Source organism: Neltuma alba, unplaced genomic scaffold, assembly GCF_004799145.2.
Source record: "Neltuma alba isolate B1F8T4 unplaced genomic scaffold, ASM479914v2 tig00010672_pilon, whole genome shotgun sequence".
In the NCBI taxonomy this organism is placed as follows: Eukaryota; Viridiplantae; Streptophyta; class Magnoliopsida; order Fabales; family Fabaceae; genus Neltuma; species Neltuma alba.
The window spans coordinates 266,659-291,290 of record NW_021635514.1 but is presented as its reverse complement, the minus strand read 5'-3'; the positions used below and the strand labels follow the sequence as shown (position 1 = coordinate 291,290).

Here is a 24,632-nt window from a genome sequence, read left to right as displayed (position 1 = left end):
ATGGTTATCAAATTACCAAGCTTTCCTCGGCGGTGGGGATCTGATAAGCATATTATATGATCTTCCGCTCCTCATGGCTAGATCTAAAACTGGATCAACGTAAGAAGTCCCACAAAATGACCAGTATATTCACAGATAAACTGTTCTCGTATTTCGTTATCAGATGAAAAAAGCTCGCTAATAGAACTGTTAGATCCATATTCACAGTAAGCATCATCAAAATCCAAATCCCTTCAGCTCCCATTCAACCACGAAAGGCCAGGGCAGATCAGGTGAAAAATACAGTGTGCATCTATTTTAGTAATTTTTCCCGTCAACGGAGATGACATACAAGAGGAAATAGGGATTATGCTGTCATTTTCTTCTCCAGCATGTTCCAACAGCCCATGCTTCGCTACCACCCGGAGTGTCGATTTGCAGACACCTTTTACATACAATCGGCGAGAGAATGAGAACTATGGTGAGCCAATGCAACAATATTCTTGACAAAAACTGCAGCAACCAGTACTCTTGCTAGAATCCACAATTGTGCTCCAACAAGAAATCATTTCTCTAGACCTTCAAGTGATCCCACCTTTCTGTTGATTAGGAACTATAATAGTCATTAGGCTTAAGAAAACGACTGAATTCAACATAATGGCAAATGAAACCTCAATTTCAGCTTACATGAGTACTCTGCTTTACTTTGTGTCATCTTCTACTTCCAATTGCTTCCCGAATTTTTTCAATGCAAGTGAATATACGGTTTTTCTACTCACTGATGTTCCATCAGCTACCGACTTGACAGCCTAAATACACATTGGTAAAAGTTACAATTTCATTGAGAGAGGCTATTCGGTAACATTAGTGTGTGAATTAATTTAACCTTGGGCTCTAACATTGTTATGCTTCAAATTCAGCGGAAATAATATCAGCGCTGTAAACTGTTTTTCGGCCATGCAATACTTTAAACTTTTAATCGCTGGCTAAATTGATATTTAGATTTAGCTCTGCAGTCCTTAAAGTCCATAATGTTGGCATTTTGCAGATATGGGCAGGGGAAATACCAAGCAAGCACTCGCAAAGGAAGCAAAATAAATCAGGACGGTCTTTAGTATTTTTGCCTATAACATGGACACTAATTTTCTCTCTTTTCCATCATCTCTTGAGACTTAAAAACTTCAAACTACTAATATAAGCCATCCCCGAACCACAGATTCGACTACCATATTCCTCAGTTTGATTTGTTTAGTATAGACAACTACATCCATAATTAGCTCTTGATCAAACTTCCATATAAATTTAATTCAACTGTACCCAACTTTAGCGGCTAAGGGAACAGATCTAAAGATTGCAGTGTCCAGATAAAAGCAAAATGTTACCATGGAAAGGCTCTCGCCTTGTGAAATTAAATCCCTCAATTCATTCTCAAGCTGAATCTCTGATGGTGGTTCAACTTTAGACTTTGTGCGCCCTTCAATTAATATGGTAAGTTCTCCCTTTGGCTGGTGCAATGAAAACGCTTTCTTGGCTTCACCAAGAGTACCACGCCAAAACTACATAAGCATTACCTTGTACATCAGCATAGGAAGGATCGCATGCAAACAATATTTAAAGCAAATCAACAGACCACTCTATTAACAAAATTTAGAAAAACCATATGGCATGTTCATGGGATGCATAATTAAGATTACTCATCAAAGGGAGAAAACTAATAAAGACAAACAGTCACACGTCCATAGCAGTTTTTCCTCTAAGATGATACACAGAAATTTATAATAAGATACCATGAATCCAGCGAGCATAAAGTGGATAAAGGTCAAAATGAGACACCATAGCTATATAAAATAATTCTTCCAATTGACTATTGCAATGGCGTGGAGCATCTGAAGAGTTCAAGATAATCAGGAACTAATGGTCTTTGCACTTGTTACGATGATTAAAATGAAAAATAATTACAGAATCAACTGCTCCAGTCATTATAAATAAGATAACCAATAGCCATTATAAATAAGATAATCATGAACAAATACCACAGATATGGATGATAAACATACCTCCTCATGTAACTTGGTCATCTCCCGAGCAATGACACATCGTCTACAATACCATCAATGAGCGAGTCAAAACTAACCCATAACTAATGTTTAATTAAACCGTGTTTTTCTGCTACTCTAAGATGACCAAAAGAAATGCTCCTAAGAGAACATAAAACAATGCAAAGTGGAACAAAATTTCCAAAGCAATAATACATGGCCTGGCATATCACAAAAGAAATGAAATTTACTGAGTCAAAACTAATCTTAACCTGCTGTTACTCACTATTCCACATCTTTCTATTGCTCCTCTATAATTACTTATACAGGCATTGAACGGGAAAAAGAAAAGAAAGGAGGATAAAAATAGTGCAACGACAACGAGTAACAGCCTCAAAGTGCAAACATAAACATGCTAAAAAGTTTAATCACTTAATGGCTCAACCATTAAACTGTAATAAACCACCTAAAGTATAATTGTCAAGGCAACTTCCTTTTTCCTTCATATCCCACATCAATACATGAGATGAATCCAAACAAGTGTTCGAATAAAATGCTAAAGTTTGCATAAAAGCATTCCTTTAGCAACTGAAAATACAAAGCAATAAATCATTTGACGGTGAACAAACTATAATACAAGGCAAATTTTATATATTAAGCATATCTTTACTACCTCGTATCCCCAAAAGATGAAGCACCTTCGTCAAGAAATTGGGAAAGCTTGTGAGGAGGAACATAAAATATTTGTGTAGTTGCTTCATCGGCTGAAACCGTGAGTCTCTTTCTTCTAGATCCAGAATGCTTTGGGAGAAAGCCAACTATAGCAAAATATGTCATGTTTAGTGCCAAGAGCGTTACTAATGCCAAAATTTATGAACGGATCTATTGACCAACAGAGGTAGTCAGAAATTACCAAAAGTAAATTCATCAGTAGCTAATCCTGAGGCGGAGAGAGCTGATATCAAGGCACAAGGCCCAGGTATAGGGACAACAGGGATATTTTCATTAACACATAATTTGGCCTGCATTATTTATTTCAGAAACCCTTTTGGTGAATAATCTCTCTCACACTACACACAGAAGCACAGATAAGCATGTTCGAGTCGGCATAGAATCAGCACACTCACCAATTCCATACCAGGATCACTAATGCCTGGTGTTCCGGCATCGCTGATTAGCGCAACAATCTCACCCTGCCTCAACCTCTTCAACACTACCTGTTCCCTTTGTGATTCATTGAATTTGTGATAACTCATCTGAAAATCTAGAGAACAGAATTAGAATAGATTGATAAACGCCAATAGCAATAAGAAGTTTGGAAGACCCGTACAAGGGGTGTTTTGATATTGTAGTGGTGAAGCAACTTTCCAGAATGCCTAGTATCTTCTGAAAGTATCACATTCGCTGACTTTAATACGCGAAGAGCCCTGCATTGGTGATCCAGACAGCATGGAAAAAGTCACCGAACCGTAGAAGAATGCCAAAATTCACTTCTCTTCAAATTGCTAAGCCACTTTTATTTGCTAGTTCGTTTTTTTTTTTTTTTTTTGGCTCGTGGTGAAGAAAGAGAACCCTGGCAACGACAGAGCTAAAATAAAAGCCACACCAACGAGTTTCTATTCAGTCGTAATGGCGTAAAATCAAACTAACTTTGCAAGTACCTAAAGGTAATATCTTCAAGATTTCCAATTGGTGTTCCTACCAGATAAAGGCCAGGTTTCAGATTAGCCTGCCAAAACACAAACTTACTATTATTCATGTCACATGAAAAGAAATTAGTTTTAACCAGAGAAGGTCTTAATCCTAGGAATGAAACTTCAGGAGGATAGTGAAGCTGGTACACTGAACGGAAGACAAATATAATTACATTTTTCTCCGACTCCTCAGGAATCTGGCCGGTTTCTCCAGCAGAAATGGAGGAAGCGAAGCTGGAGCAGGAGAGAAAAACAAGGTTTCTTGGGCAAAGGGAGGATGAGCGAGGAAAATTAATTTGCTTCTGAACGCGAAAAAGTTTTGCAGCTCGCGGAGAGAGCGGGATTATTGTTGCCAGAGAAATTGCCATAGACAACGTTCTTCGAATCAACATCTTTGCCCGGAGCAAACCCCGAAACTGACTGTGGCAGTATGGTCCCTTCGGGTGTACTCCCTCCGTTCCTTATTATAAGAGACGAATAACCGAATTACGTTGATAAAAAAAACAGTTAAAATTAGTTAAGAACAATCAATATGTAAAAAATATAATTTCTTTTCTAAAAATACCCTCATTAATAAGGAGAGAGAACATGAGAGAGAATAATAGTAAATTATTAAAAGAAAGAGAAGTGGGAAGGAGAGAGAGTGTGAGTTAGAGACAATAAATATGGATAAAATAGGAAATCAACACAAAAAAGTAGAGACAACTTTTAAGTGTCTTTTATATATAGGAACATGCCATAAGCATCAAATGTCTCTTATAATAAAAAACGGAGGGAGTAATTTGGTTTTGTTTGGGCTGTGCCATCTTTGAATATGTTACGGGGGTGCTGAAGATAACCCCGGCCCAAGTGTATCCCATCATATTCATGTTCTCAATTAGAAACAAGCCACAGGTGCCATGATCATCCCCGACGCGCAGTGCATCTCATGTGTTATTTATTATTACCTGTAATAGCTAATGTAACTAAAAACTGAATTTACTTATAGGTATAAAATCTCAATTTAGTTTTCTTTTTTTTAAGAATATTTTCATTGATTATAAAAAGTTTTTATCAAAAAATATTTTAATGCACAAGATTAAAGAGTATATTTTAGGATCAGTAAAGAAAAGAAGAAGATATTTTAGAAGACCAATACATATTTATAACAAATAATTAATTTAACTAATTTTATTTAATATTTTAAAATTAATTATCTAAATCTCATACTAAAAGATATGATATACTCCTCCGGTCTTTAATATAAGACCCATTTAACTAATTTGATTAAATTAAAGAAGTTAGGTAAGTTAGTTAATTATAGGAAAAGTGACACATTTTTCCTAAAACACCATAATCATCTTTCTTAATACCCCACCTCCCTCTTCTACTTAATTATGGTTAAAAGAGTATCCATAGGGGTAATTTAGAGAAAATTAATAAATATGAGAAATGCGTCTTATATTTAGAACTAAAACCAACTCAAGAATTGGGTCCTATATTAAGGACCGGAGGAGTATTACTTATTTTCCTCCATGAAAACAACTCCATTGTTCAATTCAAAAGGTAAATTATCTATGGTGTTTTTCTCTTTCTTGCAACATTATCCATGTTGTCTGTGGGGCGGTTAATAAACCAGATGCACCCGGACATTTTATTTTCGTTAGAGGGGGGAAAAAAAGTCAGGGAAAAACAATCTGTGCGCGCCCACGTTCACCGGTTTATGAGCAATAGCATGCCAACTTGGCACTGTTTCAAAACATCTTATCATTTTACAAAATATTTTGGCTATCAAAAATAAGAAAGCATTTTGCCTTTCCTTAAAAAATTTTTTTTTTAAACCATTCAGCAACTTGTCACGGAGATAACGGAAGATTGAAAGAAATCGAGGGAACTGGGAAGGAGTACAGAAAAGGGCGGGGGAAGGGAACTTTATGATGAACGCCAGTCTCTGCGGTTCGATTGTTCGGCCATCGCCTGTAATTCCCGAGCTCTATGTTCCTTGTATTTCTCTCCGAAACCCTAATCGTCTCAGGAAGGATTCTAAGTGCATTTCCTCCAGACTCAGTATCTCTGCTCCATCAGAAGAGTTTGGTCTAGTATCCGATGACAATGTTTCATTGCAAAGCCCGGTGATTAAGAGCACGGACCGAGTTCCAGAAGAGGAAAAAGAAGTAGTAATAGCAGGGCCTGGTATAGACAGTGGAGGTTCTGGCATAACTCTAGAAGATAAAGCTTCCGGTTGGTCGACTAAAGCTAAGAAGAAGAAAATGGAACAGGACAGCGATGATAATAGGTTTACCATCCGGAATGGAAGGGAGGTCGGTAACCGCTTCGCTTTCGTCTTTCTTATTCCATTTTTGACGCTTGAAGATTCGGGCCCCGAGAGATACTTATTTTATCCTCAGTTTGTACTGGACATTTTTTTGGGCATTCCTCGGAAACTTTCACGTTTATGCCCTCTTCGTTTTGAGTATTCGGCTTGATCCTTAGAGTCCTCATAATAATTTTGTCATATATAGAAAACGTCGAATGCCTCTATGAAGTTCATGGGACAAAATAATTGCCTGCCTTCACATTAGCAGATGCAGAATGCAGTTACCGTTTATCTCGCACAATAAGGACTGTTTTAAAAGATAATATTATGCAAGTTTGTTTCATATCAATGGAAGGAAAAAGCAGGAAAATCACAAAAGCTGGCTGTGGAAATGCAATCTTGTGCATCATGGCGGCAGAATTTGATGTAGTCACTAGTCATATAGCAAGTAATCATGTTAATTGAAAAGAAGCATGTACAAACAAGCTAAACTGCCACTGTTTGAATTGAATTTATTCCCTGCTTTCAGGTTTTCGAAGAAAAAGCCTACTTAGTGGGTGTTGAGTGCAAAGGTGATACACAGGATTCCTTTGGCATTGAAGAATCTATCAAGGAGCTAGCCCAGCTAGCTGACACTGCTGGATTAATGGTTGTTGGCTCTACTTACCAAAAGTAAGTTTTTATGATTTTTTGTCATAGTTTAATTTTCTTTTTGGTATTTGGCTATAGTTCCTTTGGTACATAATTTTGCAGTTCACTGGGCTTAAATTTAATATATAACCCTGTGTAGAATAGGTTTGTTGGCACTCTATACTGTAATCACAAAACTTGCTTGGTTTATAATTTTCATGTTAAAAGACTACTGGTGTATGTGGTCGTCAAAAATCTTTCTAACGGTTACTTAGGAAAGTTGAAACTGAGATCATATAGATTCTGACCCTGGAGACCTACGTCTCATTCAAGAGATTCTTTTGCTATCTCTTGTCATGGGGTTTTCCAACTTCCAGAATATCATGTGTTGTTAGGCTAAATTATACAGTGTATTTCATTGCTAATTTTTCCTTTTTCTCTCGATTTTCATGAAATAATGCACATGCAGATTTGCACTCATTACTTTATGTGCAAAATTTTCTAATCCTTTCAAGCCATCTTTCTTGATGTTGTTTTGGCTATTGCCGGGGGATTTGACCCGGGACACCACATCCCAATGATGGAATGCGTGTTGTCATGTGAGGAGCATAAAATTGATGAAATGCATTGCAATAAAATAATCTAATTCGCTTACAGGATTCTTTTTAAGTCTATTGAGAATTTGAATGCTGCATGAAAATTGTCCGGCACCTTTTCTTTATTCAAAGAACATAGTATCAGTTCTTAAAATGTTGTGAATAGTGCAGGCTTTCTAAACCAAACCCCAGAACATACATTGGATCTGGCAAGGTTTCCGAGATTAAGAGTGCAATTCATGCATCGGATGTTGAAACTGTAATATTTGATGACGAACTGTCAGCTGGGTGAGTCTCCCCCCCCCCCCCCAAAAAAAAAAATCCTCTTTTTGTTTCTGCATTCACATCCGCATCATCATCCAATGGGTGTCTCCTGTTGGTTTTTGTCCATAGTATCATGTAGTTGGTAACATTCAACTATTCCATTTATTTTCAGTTCACCTTGTATACGCAAAGTGACCATATCAGAGTTGTAAAAAATCCAACAAAAATCAGTGTTATTCTTGTTTGTATTTGCCTGGAGGTATTTGGAATCAAAATCTTTGTGTCTACTTAGCCCAAGGTTGCCCTGGAAATTTTATTTGATACCTCAGGTCACTTCACCAATGACTATTGATAACTTGGATGTTGTTGAATTTCCAGTTGAAAACTAAGAAGGCAATCAGCGTGCTTTAGCTACACTATAGCCTGCATGTTCTATCCCTTTATTCATTTCATAGGTTCCAATTATTCTGCACAGCTTTGCTTTTATGATCTTATAATTGACAAAAATAATTATCATAATCGTTTCTTTTTCACATTCAGCTCTTCTTTTATGTTTTCCTTTTTGCTCTAGAGCTTCTTGCATAATAAAACTACTTATCCTCCCTCCTTTCAAACAATTACAGGCAATTGCGCAACCTAGAAAAGGTTTTTGGTGGAGATGTGAGAGTTTGTGACCGCACTGCCCTCATCCTTGATATATTTAATCAGCGAGCTGCAACACATGAAGCTTCTTTACAGGCAATTACATATTTAAATTGTTTAGCTTTTAGTTGTTTTATTATTAAAACCAGCTTTGGAAGATAGAAGAAATTTTAAAGCATTTCTCTGACAATGATATAGTCCTTCTAGGTTGCATTGGCACAAATGGAATATCAGTTACCTCGACTGACAAAAATGTGGACTCACCTTGAGCGTCAAACTGGAGGCAAGGTGAAGGGAATGGGTGAAAAACAAATAGAAGTGGACAAACGTATTTTGCGTAATCAAGTAAGCATGTTATCATTGTTATTGTCATTTTCTTATCTACTGAATTCTAAGGAACTAATGCATACATATTTTTCCAGAGTAGTATTATCCTCAAAGTTCTATAAACACAAGTTGCATATCTGATCAGTAACAGTTTGGTTACTTAAATTATGTTCTTTCTCTGCCATTATTAATCATCGAATGCCTTTTCTTTGACAGATAGGTGTCCTTAAGAAAGAGCTGGAAACCGTGAGGAAACATCGGAAACAGTACCGCAATAGGCGAATCTCAGTACCTGTGCCTGTAGTGTCCTTGGTAATTTATTGCCTTTATATTAAAGTCACTTCATGTCAAAGACTTTTGGCTATGCATTTTACACGTCATGATAATGCTGCAGGTTGGGTATACAAATGCTGGTAAGAGTACTCTTTTAAATCAATTAACAGGAGCAGATGTTCTTGCTGAGGATAAATTGTTTGCAACTCTTGATCCAACTACAAGGAGGGTACAGGTCAGTCAAAATATACCTGGATAACTTCTTTCTCCTCCACCCCTTTCCCCCTTTCTACGGAAATATATTTTGTTGCCCAAAAATTACAACCCTGGGTAATTTCCTTATTTTCCCCTGTTTGTGGTGCATCTAAGATTTGTTATTTACCCAGATGAGTGTCTCTAGACTTCAGTTAGTAACAGACGCAGAGTTGTTATGGTATTATGTAACAATGATATTAAGGAGACAAAACAGGGGAGGAAAGTTTTTCTGCTGCTATACCTTCCTTGATTATGGGATGGCTAAAATTCATTGTTTATATGCTTTTAGAAGTTAATATACACGAAAAAATCTTTCACTGTTTTGATTATAGTTCATTTAATATTGGATACTTTGTTCATTCAATTTATCCAGATGAGGAACGGAAAGGAGTTTCTCCTCACAGATACTGTTGGTTTTATTCAGAAATTACCTACTACGCTGGTAAGAAGCCCTTCCAGATAATATAATCAATGCCACAGTTCCTTTTGCTGAAGTTGTTTGACACTGGTTATGTTGTTGCTGATTTGCACTGATTGTTTGAAGGATTTACCATAAAATAAGCTTTTATTATAAATATCTAATACCATGTTATAAAGTAATACTCCCTCCGTTCCTTATTATAAGAGACATTTGATGCTTATAACATGTTCCTATATATAAGAGACACTTAAAAGTTGTCTCTACTTTTTTGTGTTGATTTCCTATTTTACCCATATTTATTGTCTCCAACTCACACTCTCTTTGCCTCCCACTTCTCTTTCTTTTAATAATTTAATTGTTCTCTCTCATGCTCTCTCTCCTTATTAATGAGGGTAGTTTTGGAAAAAAAATTATACTTTTTACACATTGATTGTTCTTAACTAATTTTAACTGTTTTTTTTATCAACGTAAATCGGTTATTCGTCTCTTATAATAAGGAACGGAGGGAGTACCTTACAGCTTCCATTCATTTTTATTTTTTCTGTAGGTTGCTGCCTTTAGAGCTACACTGGAGGAAATATCTGAGTCGTCTCTTTTGGTGCATGTGGTTGATATCAGGTGTATATCAGGAGAACTATTTGGAGGAGCTTTTATACATGAATAAAGAATGTCGATAGAACTTATCATGTTAACCATCATTAATTTATTATCTCATGAAATATTATTGTGAAGTTCAGCCATCCCCTGTCGGAACAACAGATAGATGCTGTGGACAAAGTTCTGTCAGAACTGGATGTATCTTCAATTCCTAGATTGATGGTCTGGAACAAGGTATAATACATTCTGATTCTATTGTTAGATACTTTAAATGGCGTGGCAAGTTAAGAGGGGAGTTGAGTTCTCTCACATGAAGGACTAGATACTGTTTCACCTTATATAGTGATTATGTTTATTTATTGTACCCCAGGTACTGTAAGTTGTCGACTGTAGGAAGTTATTTGTTTCACCTTATATAGTGATTATGTTTATTTATTGTACCCAAGGTACTGTAAGTTGTCGACTGTAGGAAGTTATTTGACATCCTTTACAGAACAATTGAAAGGAGGGACTAACATGATTTTTCATTAATGGACTAAAAGGGTATTTTAATGTAAAGTTTTCATGCTATTATTTAGATTAGCATCAACAGGCATTGATTTAACCAAAATGCTTCTAAACTGTATTCAGAATTTTATGCATTGTGTTTGTTCTTCTTTTTATTTTAATTTTTTTGGGTAATCTATTACCTCTTTTAGGTTAAAGTATATATTTGGTCCTTTAATTTTATGTAAGGTTTCAGTTTGGTCTTTTAACTTTAAAAATAAATTTTTAGTCCTTTAACCCTGAAATTGTTAGTTTTAAATGATGATTTTTTATCAATTATGGTTGTTTTGAAAATTAAACTTAATATGTTAGCATTTAGTAAAGTTTTATGAATATTCAAGAGTTCAATATCACCATTTCTTGTTACCAATTTTAGGGTTAGAGGACTAGAAGTTTACTTTTTAAAGTTAAGGGAGCAAGGCCAAGTTTTTCCTGTCTCCATCAAGATTACTGTGCACGTGAAGTGCTTATTGCAGGATGAACTTAAGGTCGAACATTCTTGTGTCTTTGGCTTCCTATTGCAGGTTGATAAGGCTAGTGATCCCCTGAAAGTCAGACAAGAAGCAGAGAAAAGAGAAGATGTAGTATGCATATCTGCCCTGAATGGGGATGGCCTACCTGAATTCTGCAATGCAGTTCAAGAAAAACTGAAGGTGCTGAATTGAAGCCTATATATGCGTACAACCCACCTTGTTAGTTTTCACCTGTTGAGATCACGAGGTGCATTTCTTTGGAACTAATTACTTGTGCTACAAAAAACATTTTGTTCTATAACAGGATTCCATGGTCTGGGTGGAAGCGTTGCTCCCATTTGACAAGGGGGACCTTCTCAGCACGATACATCAGGTTGGAATGGTTGAGAAATCTGTAAGTAAACGCCCCTCTCCCTTCCCACTTGGCAACTGATGATCAATGTCATCTCTCTCTCTCTCTAAATGAAGATTGCGCACCGTTCCCTCATCTAATGGTTTTCCTCCTTTTTGTGAGTAATCCTTACATTTTGCTTCCTCGTAACATATAGGAATATACAGAGCAGGGGACATTTATCAGGGCGCATGTACCCCTGCGTTTTGCAAGATTGCTCACGCCCATGAGGCAACTGTGTTCATCACGACCTTAATTCTCTAAAATGGTTACGCTGAAGTGTTTACAATAGCCATACCATTTGCTTTATACTGGCAGCTGCATTCAGCGATGTACAGGCCGCAGGGGATCTGGGCACCCTCGAAGTTGTAGATATGTATTTCTTTTATCATGTTTGCTTAGCCTTTTGAAAGTGAGAACATCTGAGAAATGGTGAAAAGTGCAGATTTCAATTCTGGCTGGATGTAAATACCTCCTCAAACTATAAAGTTCAACAAATATTTACGGGTTCATTTGAATTTATCTTCCAACTTTTCAGCTATGTCAATTATCTTCCGCTTCAAAGAGGCCACTACCGACCTATAGCCTAACACGAAAGGTCGCGGATTAAAGTGCATATTCAGACGACCTGAGCTTGTAGCCTCAGCTGGGTTGCATAAAGGGGAGTTATCCTCCATCATCCATTGTTTCTAGGGCGTCCCACCCGTCATCGATTGCTTCTACGGCGTCCGTTCTCGTATTTTATTATTATTAATACTACTACTACCATACTATTATTATTATTATTATGGAGAAGTAATCTTTCGAAGTTAAGGTTGAAAATAATTAATAAAGTATTCGTTTGTTGTGTTTAACTTTAACCTCACAGACTTCGCATATCCTCAATTTTAGGAGTGTTTCGATCCATGATGACGGATTTTCCTTCAGCCCTTGGTGTGACCTGTGACGCATCCCTTGGTTTGGAGCGCCAGAAAAGGAAGAAGGAAGAGGAAAAATAATCTGAAAAGCGAAAACTCTAACCGAGATTCGAGTGAAGAATCAGTACCGATATACTTAATCATTTAGAGGACATTTCATATTTTGTTTCTATAGAAAAATGGGCATCCCAGAGGTTTTCGTTTATAACCTTGATTAATACTGCCTCTAATTTTTAAAATGAGAACTAATTAGAGATTTAATTTAGTTCTGAATATGCGTATTATTAATAAAAATATTTTAAATAAAGTAATATCTATTTATTATGAATAATTAATTTAATTAATTTTTTTAATATCTATAAATTAGTTATGCAATTTTTACATTTGATAAAAGATTTTTGTCCTACAATGCTTTAGCAGTATTGGGCTACTATATTTGTATTGACTTGAAGCCCAGTTTACTAATAACTTGCATTGCATCAGCATCTGTCTGGACTCTGCAGTATCTTCTTTCGAATGGGGGCAAGAAAATAGAAAAGCCTGAAGTGCCGAACCGCCCTTCTCTTTCTCGCCGATCTATCCTGTGCTGACGCGGTAATTTCTCGTTTCTCATTACTCAGACTCCAGAGGCAGAGCAGATGCTAATTGAGCATCGAGAATCCAGATTGTAACCGGGAACCCTAGAAATGCGAAATTAGAGATTCAAAAGCTCAAGTGGCAGAAAAATGGCGAAGCAGTCGAACGCCTGGGTGGCAATGCCGAAGAACAAGTGGCCCTTGATACTGTTGGTACTGTTCTCTCTTTCAACGGTGATGGTGGTCTTCTTGAGAGCTACATCTGATTCCTGCAATACAAGCACTGGCAGTGGCACTGAACAGCTTGGATCAGAAGATAATCAAGGAAAGGCTCCCATTCACTCGACCATCCAAGTCGGAAATTCAGCACCCAGTCCTTTGGAATTCATGAAGTCTAAGCTTGTTCTCATGGTTTCTCACGAGCTCTCCCTTTCAGGTTCTTAATGAAACCTCATTTTCCCCGTTCGGTTTTGGTGATGGGCAGTTGAGTACTAGAAAGACAATTTACTGACTACGGATTCTCTTCCTCGTTAAACAATGCAGGAGGTCCATTATTGTTAATGGAATTAGCATTTTTGTTGAGGGGCGTTGGTTGTGACGTTGTCTGGATCACTTATCAGAAACCTGCAGAACCTGACGAGGTGATTTACAGTTTAGAGAATAAGATGTTGGACAGAGGAGTGCAGGTGATCTTAACTCTTTCCTTTTTTCATTCTATCGATTACTATTTCTTTTTGGTCAAAGGAAAAAAGAAAGACTTATATTTCTTCGTCCTTCCGCATATCACTGCTCTACGGTGTTGCTTGACTATAAATGTTTTCGTAATTACTGCTTTTCTAGAATATTTGCTTAATTACCAATGAGAAATGACATAAACGGTATTCTACATCTCAGTCCCTCTTTTATTTTGTGGTTGACTTCTGATAGGTCTTTCCTGCCGATGGTGAAAAGGCCATAGATACAGCTCTTAAAGCTGATATGGTCATTTTAAACACTGCTGTATCTGGGAAGTGGCTGGATACTGTTCTAAAGAAAAAGTTCCCAATGTTCTTCCAAAGGTTTTATGGTGGATTCATGAAATGCGAGGGCATTACTTCAAAGTGGAATATGTTAAGCACCTCCCTTTTGTTGCAGGTGCCATGATCGATTCACACGTAACTGCAGAATTATGGAAGAATAGGACTAGGGAGCGTTTAGGGTATCTTTCCAGTATCTTACAACGTGATTCTAAACTTAGTTTCCTTCATGCTCTTTCTAATAATTCTGATGTTCGGCTCTCTATTGTTGTAATTTTCTTTATATCTATCTTTCTTCTTATTCTTTGTTTGCACTGGTCCTATTCTGTAGGATTAAAATGCCTGAAACTTATGTTGTGCATCTGGGAAATAGCAAGGAACTGATGGAAGTTGCTGAAGATAGCGTAGCTAAGAGGGTTCTTCGTGAGCATGTCCGGGAATCTTTGGGAGTGAGAAATGATGATATACTTTTTGCTATCATAAATAGTATGCTTTCCTCCTTGATATTTACTAGTGATACTCGATTGATATGGCAATGTAGTTCATGGCTTGACTGACGTCTTTTTCTTGTCCTTTCTGTTGTTAAATGGAAGAAGGAGAAGCAAAATGGCAGCAAAAAACTAAAATTTGTAATTTGCCACCAGAAACAAAGTTTAATGTAAATTTAATGATTTAGGTCTAGCAGAACTTGTTTGAAAGTTACTTTATCACTTATATCTGTTTGTCAGTCTTATTTTTTCGTGGTCTGAAAAATATCAGCTAGCAAACTTCAATTCGCTTAGGGTGCATTGGACCCCTTGGATATGACCAAGGAAATCATTTTTTTTGGCAATATTTATTGTACTCTTGTCACACCTGCAATCATTATTATTAGTATTTAAAATGCAACACCAGGTTATTCTTCATCCTCAGTCATTTTTTTTATTTCACTTTCTATTCCATTCCATTCCATTCTATGTATGAAACGAGCCTAACTTTGAAATGAGAGAGGTGAAGTTAGGGCTGAGGAAACAGAATGCGATAGGATTCCACCAATTTCTTTCATGTGATAGATTACAATTTATAATTAGATTTAGTGCATGCCTATCAAATCCTTGCATTTATATTGTCTCCTTTTACTACAAGTTTATAATCTAAGCACTAGGCATGATATGATTGCAGGTGTTTCACGTGGTAAAGGCCAGGATCTGTTTCTTCGTTCCTTCCATGATAGTCTGAAACTGATCCAGCAGAAAAAACTACAGGTGCCAGCACTGCATGCTGTAGTTGTGGGGAGTGATTTTAGTGCGCATACAACATTAGAAATAGAACTGCGCAAATATGTGGTAGACAAAAAGATTCAGGATCGTGTTCACTTTATTAACAAAACCCTGACAGTGGCTCCTTACCTGGCTGCTATTGATGTTCTCGTTCAGAATTCTCAGGTATTTCTAATAATATGGATTGTTAAATTGAGTAGAAAACGAAAAGTATGTTACAATTCTATCATTTCACAATATGCGTTATTGAGTAGAAAACAAAAAAAATGTTGCATTCTATCATTTCACAGTATATGAGTTGCTGCTTGACTAAATGACTTCTCTGCTCTAATGAGAATTTTAGTTGCCAATTTATTTGTTTTGGCTTCCATTACGTATTAATTCAAACTGCAGTGAAGAACGGATGATATAATTATGTTTGATGTCCCTGGTGCAGCACCATGAAACATTCAGAAGATTATTAATCAGATTTTTGTGATTATAATGGCCTTGGATTTTTCTTCCAAAGGATTAGATCTCTCAATCTTGGCATTTTGACATGAGCTTTCTCTTCGTTGCAGGGAAGGGGGGAATGTTTTGGGAGGATAACCATTGAAGCAATGGCCTTTCGCCTGCCTGTATTGGTATGTTCTTTATAAGTTCTTTAGCCAATACGCTTTTGCTTCCTTACTTTTGGCAGGGTTTCATCTGCGCCTCAAGTGTTCAAATTGTCTATATTGATGGAGGGGTTTTACATGTTTCCTAGAATATAATGTTGGACGGGCTCCTTCCATCCAAACCAGGAAGTAAACTGGAAATGGGGAAGTCAGGAGAAGAAAACGGGTTTTTCTTGGTTAGAAAAGTGTTTCCAAAATATAATGTTGGACGGGCTCTTCCTTATTAGAGCTTAATATAGAATTGAATGGAGGAACAGAGGACAGGAGAGAGATAGTACCATATTTCTTCCACTTTTAAAAATCAAAGGTCATGAGACCCCCCCCCCCCCAAACCAAAAAAAAAAAAATCCTTCAAGAAGAACGGATATGCCTGCACTTCCGGCGTCCCCATTGGCACATTTACCATAAACAAATCATCTTAATTGCAGGGTATGAGACCCTTCTGTTTTAATTTTACGTTATTTTCCACAGCTATTGATAATTTCTATGAATAATATTGTTACAGATTATCATATATTTGGTTGCTTACTGTAGAAACCATTACTAGCTAACCTGTTGGCCAAACAAACGAATACTAGTCCTAGCTAACTCTTTACGTTGTCACCGCATGTTGGGATTATATGCATTTCTGTTCGTGCGGGTTTATCAAGTCATATATTATTTTTTGCCTTCATTGAAAACAATGCCAGGGTACTGCGGCTGGGGGCACGATGGAGATTGTGGTAAACGGGACAACCGGTTTGCTGCATCCCGCTGGAAAAGAAGGCGTGATGCCTCTTGCAAACAACATTGTAAAATTGGCAACTCATGTTGAGAGGAGGCTGACTATGGGAAAGAAAGGTTACGATAGAGTGAAGGAGATGTTTATGGAGCACCATATGGCCCATAGGATTGCTCTGGTTTTGAAGGAAATTTTACGGAAGGCCAAGAGACAGAATTGATCAGTTTTCATATTTATCACTTAAACTGTAAATTAAACTCAACGAGAAAAAAGAATGTTTTGGTGATTGTAGCCTATCCTTAATGCCACACGTTGCGGAAAATTGGTCGATGTACATAACCTCGTCACTCGCTGGATTCTGGCAATACATATATAATTGGTAAATAAATATTGGTCTAATGAAGATAACTCGGTGTACGTGCATGTGTGTGTGTGAGAAAATGAAGAGGGCATCTTCCTGTGTGTATGATTGTGGTAATGAGAGTGCAAAAGAACAGTGGGAAGGGATCTAAAGAGGAGAGAAGGGGGTCCGTTATGTATTTATCATTTGGAGAATTCGAGGTTACTCACCCCCACCCCCTTCTCTCTATATATAATAATAATTACTGTCTTTGCCTTTAATTCTTATCACTACTTTAGGCTTCTTCACTCAACCAATAGAGGAGGTAGTTACCATCTCTCTGCCATCCATGCATTATTGCCTGATATGTGTTATATGAACTCATTTGAAGATTAAAATAATAGAAGGATGATGTATAATACTAATTAATGATAATATATGTTTATTAGGATCATATACTTCACTATTAAAGTTTAAAATTAATCTGCTTGAGTCTTTAAAAAAAAAAAAACATGGACCTCCGTGTTAATTCTCTGATATCTTACAAAGAGAAATTGCCAGGTGAAATTAATTGAGAATATATAACAGCTTAAGGAAATCAATAATTTAATACTCCTCTGGTCCTAAATATAAAACCTTTATAATATAATTGCCAAATGAAATAAGATGTAAAAAAAAAAAAGTCTTTGAAAATAAATAAATGTTTTTACCTAAGCCGCCCCCCTAATGCCAGGGACCTTCTGAAGGCCTGAGGACAGTGAGAGCATCAGAAATCAGATTATGGTTCCGTCCGTCGCTCTTATCTTGAAATAATGCTTTTTTCTTTACTTAAAATTACACTTCTGCCATTTTCCTTACTTGTGTTAAAAAATTAAATAAATTTCGTTTTCATATCATATGCCATGTGTGTTTCATTATTGTGATATCGCAAAAGGTGTTAATGGGAGAAACAGCAAGAGGGCTTTGATATAAAACAAATAAATAGGTAAAAGCTCACGAAAGTATAATTTGAACCGAAGTGATTCTGGAAAAAGTTTAGAGATATGGTTTATATATTTTTGCCTAAATTGAAGCGTAAGATAAAACTTATAAAAATATGCCTCGCATCATATGCCAAAAGTGAGAAAGTGATACAAGTTGAAAAGATCAGATAGGAGGCCTATTTTTTCATTATTATTTATTCAATACCTTCCGAGTCCCAGCCTTCCTCCTTGAATGAAACAAAAGATACATTGATTTTTCTAAAGCGAGGGTTGACTGATAATTAAGAAATATTAGTCGTGATATACAGAAATTTGGTCTAAGAAAAAGAGTTAGTTGCTCATAAAGTGATAAAATAACGGTTAAACCTCATTAAATCACCAAAGCACTTTAAAATAAAGAGAAAAAGAAAGAGGAGGAAAAAGTAGTATTCATGGGCCGAAACACGTGGGTACATATGGCGCTTTTCCACTCTGTCTAAAGTGGGGACATCTGGTAATTTTGAAGATTGCTAATTTGAGAGGGCAAAATGGGGAGGCGCCAGATTAATTAAGCATGGATAATTTATTATATTAAAAAAGTAGAGAAAAGAATTAAAAAGGATCAGCAGGGAGTAGGGAGCTTTAAAAAATTAAAATAGCTAGTGCTGTCGGAACGCGCATTTCACGTGAGAAATGAGAATGGTCCCTTGAGAATGAATACTCCTCGCCGACACGTATGAATCAGAAGCCAATTCGAACTATTTGCATGTCCCAAAAAGAGTCATATGAAACCCCACTCGGGATTTAGTACGGATGGAACATTTGGTCTTTTAAGCTCAACACGCATTCAACTCAACACATTCTTTTTTATCTTAACACAGCAATTAAAGTTTTAATGCACGTTGAGAACTATATATAAGTGGCGTCAATTTATTATTATTATTTCAAACTTCTTTTTCAAATTGTTTAGGAAGAGTATTATGGCCAGGATCCAGCCATTATTGTTAGAATGGGTGCGCTTACACTTTCCAACACGTATCATTTGATTATATACAAGCAATTAACAACTTAAACAGAATCACTAAATTCAGGTGTGCTCAGATTATCTCTTGGTTCACCTCTCCAGGCTATGCTTAACACACTATGTACTGTACTATATTTTTGGGTTTACGTTTTACTATGCCAGGCCACCACATTTTTCAAAGGGCTGGAGAGGATCCATCTGAACGTCGTAGGATATTTGTTTCTAGGTTATCGTTGCTCATCACGTTCGAAAGGGCCAACAACGTGTTCCATGCACATATATGTATAATTATTAAGTATTAATTGATACAAAATGAAAAGAGAAAAAGATAGCACATTGCCCTTCCACAATATAATGAAAGGAGATTCCTCTGCACTGTACAGACACAACACATGGGAGCAGTTGCCAGTTGAGCAGTATAAAAAGCGAGTTTTGGGAGCGAAGTGACCACCAACCACTCGCACCATCTCAACACACACACAGTTACGTTGAGTTGGTCCGCGCATCAGGGGAAAATGCAACATATGGATTCTGATATGGATGTTCGCATGACGAAGCTCAGTTTATACCATTCCACGCTTCAAGGTGATTGGGAGGAAGCTTTGACGATATACAAAAACAAAGTGAGTATTATTCACGATGCAGCGATCAACAGCTCCGGCGACACATTGTTGCATGTGGCGGTGAACGACGACAGAGGAGATATGGTGGAGAAGCTAGTAATGGAAATCACGAGAAGTGGGTCGTTGTCGGCGCTGCAAACAAAGAATGATCGAGGAGACACCCCACTGCACCGTGCTGCATCAAGAGGGTCCCTCCAGATGTGCAAGTGCATCGCCGAAGCTCAAAGGGACACCCAACTGATTGAAGCTCGCAACAAGGAAGGAGAGACTCCCCTCTTCTTGGCCGCTCTTCAAGGTGAAGAGGAAGCTTTCCTTTACCTCCACTCTCGTTGCCCCGACCCAAGTAGGCGCCTCTGGAAAAGATCCAGCGATGGAGAGACTATCCTTCACTGCACCATCCGCCGAGACCACTTTGGTTGGTTACTCCCTTATTCACTCATTTCATCTCCATCCCTTGTTCTTATCAATCATTTAACTCATTTCTGCTCGCATTCTTCTTATGTAGAGTTGGCATTTGAAATCATTCGTCTTTACGGAACGCATATAGTGGGCTCCGTGGATGAAAAGGGAATTACTCCTCTCCATACCCTGGCTGACAAACCTTCCGCCTTTGAAAGCAGCAGCAATTTCAGATGGTACAACAAGCTTGCCTACAACTGTAAGTATATCGATCGCTAGTTCAGGGATAAAAAACTGAAGTTGCAGCCAACAATCATGAGATCCAGTGGCCCCACATTTCTTTCTTCTCTGTTTTTTCCTTCTTTTACCTCGTTCTTTACCGGAGAAGAGAGAGCTTAATTCATGAAAGGGGACCCCCCAAAAAAAAAAACAAAAAGGAAAGGAAACAAAGAACATAAGCCCCCCCTTTTTTTGGTCAAAATAAAGAACATAAGCCCCTTTACGTGGATGTCAATTGTAGAATTTTTAATGACACAAATTACAGTGTAATTCTTTGGTATCTTCTGGTAGATATATCGATAATTGAAACATTTATTTATTTTCCTTTTGTGGCGCAAGGCATATACGTGAAGTCATTGAGGAGCCTCGAACAACGCCCAAGTAATGACCCATTGCTGTGGATAAAATCATCTGAAAGACAAAGAACTCAGGCTGGCAAGTTCAATATAAATGAAAACATGCTTCGTATATCTTTAGTTTGCTTGGTCTAGTCTTAAAGTATATATAGTTGCATGCAGTAATTGAGCAGTCTATTGTTCCTTTATAATTAAAGTATCTTATGATCTGTTGTTCATGTTTTGTTGTACGCAGGAGCGGATGCAGAAAACCCAAGTTACGACGGATATGAAACTGTGCCGCCAAATTACCGGACATGTTTTGACATTTTCGCGCGTGCATTCACCTTTGTTGTCTGGCCTGTCGTTAAAACCCTAGGTATACACTCTCGATCGCTACCTAATTATAATATTAGTAACTGACAAGCGCTAGCTTACTTACGCTGATGTGATATAAATATGTGTTAAGTTGCATTTAACACCTTCAAATATTTTTTTTAGCGCATTCAACACTCTAAATTATTTAATGTTACATCCAACATCTTAAAATATTTGTTTTAGTATATCTAACAACTTAAAATAATTTTTAGTGCAATTTTACACAGCAATTTAGGGTATTGAATGTGTACATCAAAAAATAATTTGAAGTATTAAATCCACTTGAAAAAATACATTAAATGCACTAAAATATAATTTAAGGTGTTGGACGCACATGAAGAAAATACTTTAAGATACTGGATGCATCACGAAATATTTTATGATGCTAGATGCACCATAACCTTATAATTATTTGTGAATCATGGTTTTAATTCTTTGCTGACGGTACATGTGGTTTTGTTTATATAAAGGATTTTGGAAACTAAAGGATTTGGAGAAAAAGAAACAAAAGCACATCTGGTGTCGCCAAATACTGGATCGACTTTGGGAGAATAAGGATTTAGTATACGTTGGAGGTGGAAGTGCCCTCCAAAGCTATTCCTTACGTCATGGAACTACCGAAGGAGAATCATCATTTCCCAGACCCAGTGGTCAGATCGTTGACAAACAAGGTTTTTCACTTTTAATTGAAATTTTCTAATTTCTCTGCAAAAACTATGTAATTAATTGCAGGCCAAAATTAATATAGAACCCGAAGTTTGGGTCGTCATATTACTCTTATTGTGCTTAATCTGATTTATATTCTAATTTTTAAAATGATCTGAAATCTAGTCTCAACTATATGAATTGCAGATAAAAAGAACGAGGAGACTGAAATTGTTGATGAGGGTGGAAAAAAATTAAAAGGTAGCTCTCTAATATTGATTATATAACTATAGATTATGGATGACAAGACGTGGCCGAAATTTCTAAATAGAGTGCCACCAATTTATAATTTAATAATTGCAGTTGCAGGACAAACGATGAGACCAAATGATGATAGCAATCAGAATCAGAAATGTAATCGAAATTTTCTAATTTCTCTGCAAAAACTATGTAATATAATTAATTGCAGGCCAAAATCAATATAAAACCCGAAGTTCGAGTCGTCGTGTTATTCTTGTTGTGCTTAATCTGATTTATATTCTAAGTTTTAAAACGATTTGAAATCTAATCTCTACCATATGAATTGCAGGTAAAAAGAATGAGGAGACTAAAATTGTTGATGTGGATGAAAACAAATTAAAAGGTAACTTCTAACATTAATTATATCAAGTCATTGAATTTTGAAACTTAGAAGTCTTTAATCACAACATGTAAACTAACAGTATTCCTTAGCTCTCAATTTTGTTCTCTTGTTGTCTAAATTAACGTTTCAAAACTCTCAAGAATTGCGAGAACTCCTTACAAGCTTGTGGAAAGGCAAAACTAGTGGATCTGAAAGCAAGGCTTTAATCGGATGCTGCATGTGCCTCGGTTAGTGGCATATCCTCTATTTCCTTACTCAGATTCCACTGCACCATATTCATTGGATTTATCTGCAGGCGACGGAGAGAAGAAGGAAGAAGGGGACAGAAAGGAGTCGGCATTATTTATTGCAGCGAAAAATGGAGTTTTGGAAATACTGGAGAAAATTCTTAAGGATAAACCAGGGGCCATCCATGAAACCAACTCGAAAGGCCAAAATGTGTTGCATATAGCAGTCGAGTACAGGCAACCCCATGTTTTGAAGCTTCTCGAGCAGCAGAAGTTGTGGAATAACCTCGTTCAAAGCATAGACGATGAAGGAAACACTATCCTCCACTTGGCCGCCAGGCTCTCCCAGTACAAGCCCTGGCACATCCCTGGATCTGCCTTGCAAATGCAGTGGGAAATCAAATGGTTTCTGGTATCATTAACTAATACCCATTCCTCTTCAACTTCAACCTCAATCAAATCGAACATATAGTTTAATCTCAGTTGCATATAATCTCCGGCTTTTTTTGCAGTATGTCAAGGATATAATGCCCAATTATGTGTCATTCCTCCCGAACAAAGGCCATAAGACACCGGTGGAAATTTTCAGAGAAGATCATGAGAATCTAATCAAAGAAGGCACTGATTGGCTCAACCACACGTCACAGTCGTGCTCTGTGGTGGCCGCACTTATTGCCGGCGTGGCCTTTGCCACGTCTACGAACGTCCCCGGCGGCACTCAGGAGCAGACGGGCATGCCTACATTGGAAAACCACCCGGCTTTCAACATGTTTGCGCTCACCTCCCTCTTGTCTCTCTGCTGCTCCATCACCGGTCTCATTATGTTCCTCGCCATCCTCACCTCCCGCCATCAGCCTAGAGATTTCCGCAAAGATTTGCCTCTAAAACTTTTTTTGGGGTTGAGTTCGCTCTTCGTCTCCATCGCTTCCGTGTTGGTTTCTTTCTCCGCCGCATTCTTCTTTGTGCTCAAGGAGAAGCAGGTTGTTTTCCTGCTCTACGCCGCCACCGTCTTGCCCGCTGCTTTCTATGCCGTCTCCCAATTCCCCCTTTATGTTGATCTTGTCAGAGCTATCTTCCGCGAGGATCCCCAGTCCAGTAATAGAGAATCTGAGAAGCTTATTCTCTGAAACTCTAATTCCTTTTCCATCATTATTGTCCCAATCACCGAATAGTGCTCTGTTTTGTTATCAACAGCTCCGGCCAGCAAGTATTTTGAAGTGATGATTTCATTGTTGTGTTGTTTCAAATTTTATTACAGTATAAAAATCTCCCATGATCATCTAATGAAAGAGATATTCTAAATCGCTTCGTTTAGTTATTGAATTGAATCTCTCTTACAACGTTTATCCCCTAATCAAAGCTGGTATTTGGCGCTATTTATAAAGATCCCCAAAACGAGTGTAGTCTTCATTATTTACCGTATACACGAATTCAATTCAAGAGTGTTCACAGTGTGAGGCAGACAAAATTGAGAACTACGAGTGGCATCAATTTCGAAACTTTTTTTATGTTTTTGCAAAATGAGAGCTTGCTTCTCGCAGTTAAAGTTGTTTTTTGAAAAGAAATCAAGTCTGTATCTGACGAAAGGAACAAATTAAACTACAGGAGGATGACATATATTCACAGGACAGCAGCATTCACTTAAAAAGAAAAAAAAAAAGAAAAAGAAAATGAGACGTCTATTAAAGAGGAAGTTTAGTACAAATCAAACGTAGACCTAATTCTTACCCCCAGCTATCTATTTTTCACTTCATTAATATTTTAGATTTATTAATATAAAATACAAATTTTTCTTGTAGACATTAAAAGTCATATATGTTCTTTCTTAATGTAAAAATTAATACCGTTACAGCTTTATAACATTTTTAGAATGACTTATAGGAAAAAATATTAGGCATGTTTTTAATAATATGTAAAAAATATTATGTATGTTTTTAGACCAATTTTCTTTACATATAGTAATATTTGTGTATTTTTAAAGTGAAATAGTTTACTTATATGCATGATATTTTATCCCTTCCTCAAAATCCCCCCGGGAAAAAAATAACTCAATCCTGCATCCTCCCCTACATCTCACTCTTTTCTCTTCATAAGGCACTCTGTGATATGGGGTCCGTTTGGATCAGCAATTAAAAAAGTAGCTTATGGAGAAGTAATTTGGGTAAAAACTAAATTAGATAAACTAAATTGTGTTTGGATTGGAGTTCAGAAAA

The 24,632-nt window shown here is 37.1% G+C and overlaps 3 protein-coding genes and 1 pseudogene across 4 annotated transcripts; 3 read left to right on the top strand and 1 right to left on the bottom strand.

Moving 5' to 3' along the window:
• Positions 1 to 33: 33 nt before the first annotated feature.
• Positions 34 to 4,125, bottom strand: LOC114758154 (ribosomal RNA small subunit methyltransferase I). Of its 2 annotated transcripts, none has more exons than XM_028947170.1 (10): positions 3,883 to 4,125; positions 3,677 to 3,744; positions 3,346 to 3,442; positions 3,143 to 3,271; positions 2,929 to 3,037; positions 2,689 to 2,833; positions 2,037 to 2,079; positions 1,362 to 1,535; positions 667 to 788; positions 34 to 578 (listed from the first exon to the last, which is right to left on the bottom strand). In XM_028947170.1, exons 1-9 carry the CDS (start codon positions 4,099 to 4,101, stop codon positions 681 to 683), a joined length of 1,092 nt encoding a protein of 363 aa, XP_028803003.1. In that variant the 5' UTR covers positions 4,102 to 4,125; the 3' UTR covers positions 34 to 578; positions 667 to 680. The 2 variants fall into 2 exon arrangements, with proteins under 2 accessions (XP_028803003.1, XP_028803004.1); XM_028947171.1 differs by having other exon boundaries at positions 34 to 558.
• A 1,433-nt stretch (positions 4,126 to 5,558) lies between these two features.
• LOC114758151 (GTPase HflX-like) lies at positions 5,559 to 11,961 on the top strand. Its single transcript, XM_028947168.1, has 13 exons — positions 5,559 to 6,009; positions 6,535 to 6,677; positions 7,403 to 7,519; positions 8,119 to 8,233; positions 8,345 to 8,482; positions 8,681 to 8,776; positions 8,859 to 8,972; positions 9,366 to 9,434; positions 9,961 to 10,031; positions 10,151 to 10,244; positions 11,081 to 11,209; positions 11,334 to 11,423; positions 11,578 to 11,961. The coding sequence occupies exons 1-13, from the start codon at positions 5,623 to 5,625 to the stop codon at positions 11,674 to 11,676; spliced, it is 1,662 nt and encodes a 553-aa protein (XP_028803001.1). The 5' UTR covers positions 5,559 to 5,622; the 3' UTR covers positions 11,677 to 11,961.
• Positions 11,962 to 12,858: 897 nt separating this feature from the next.
• Positions 12,859 to 16,972, top strand: LOC114758153 (uncharacterized; annotated as a pseudogene).
• A 3,100-nt stretch (positions 16,973 to 20,072) lies between these two features.
• LOC114758166 (ankyrin repeat-containing protein At5g02620-like) lies at positions 20,073 to 23,546 on the top strand. Its single transcript, XM_028947185.1, has 7 exons — positions 20,073 to 20,148; positions 20,783 to 20,905; positions 21,375 to 21,575; positions 21,757 to 21,810; positions 22,139 to 22,192; positions 22,488 to 22,831; positions 22,932 to 23,546. The coding sequence occupies exons 1-7, from the start codon at positions 20,073 to 20,075 to the stop codon at positions 23,544 to 23,546; spliced, it is 1,467 nt and encodes a 488-aa protein (XP_028803018.1).
• The last annotated feature ends 1,086 nt before the right edge of the window (positions 23,547 to 24,632 follow it).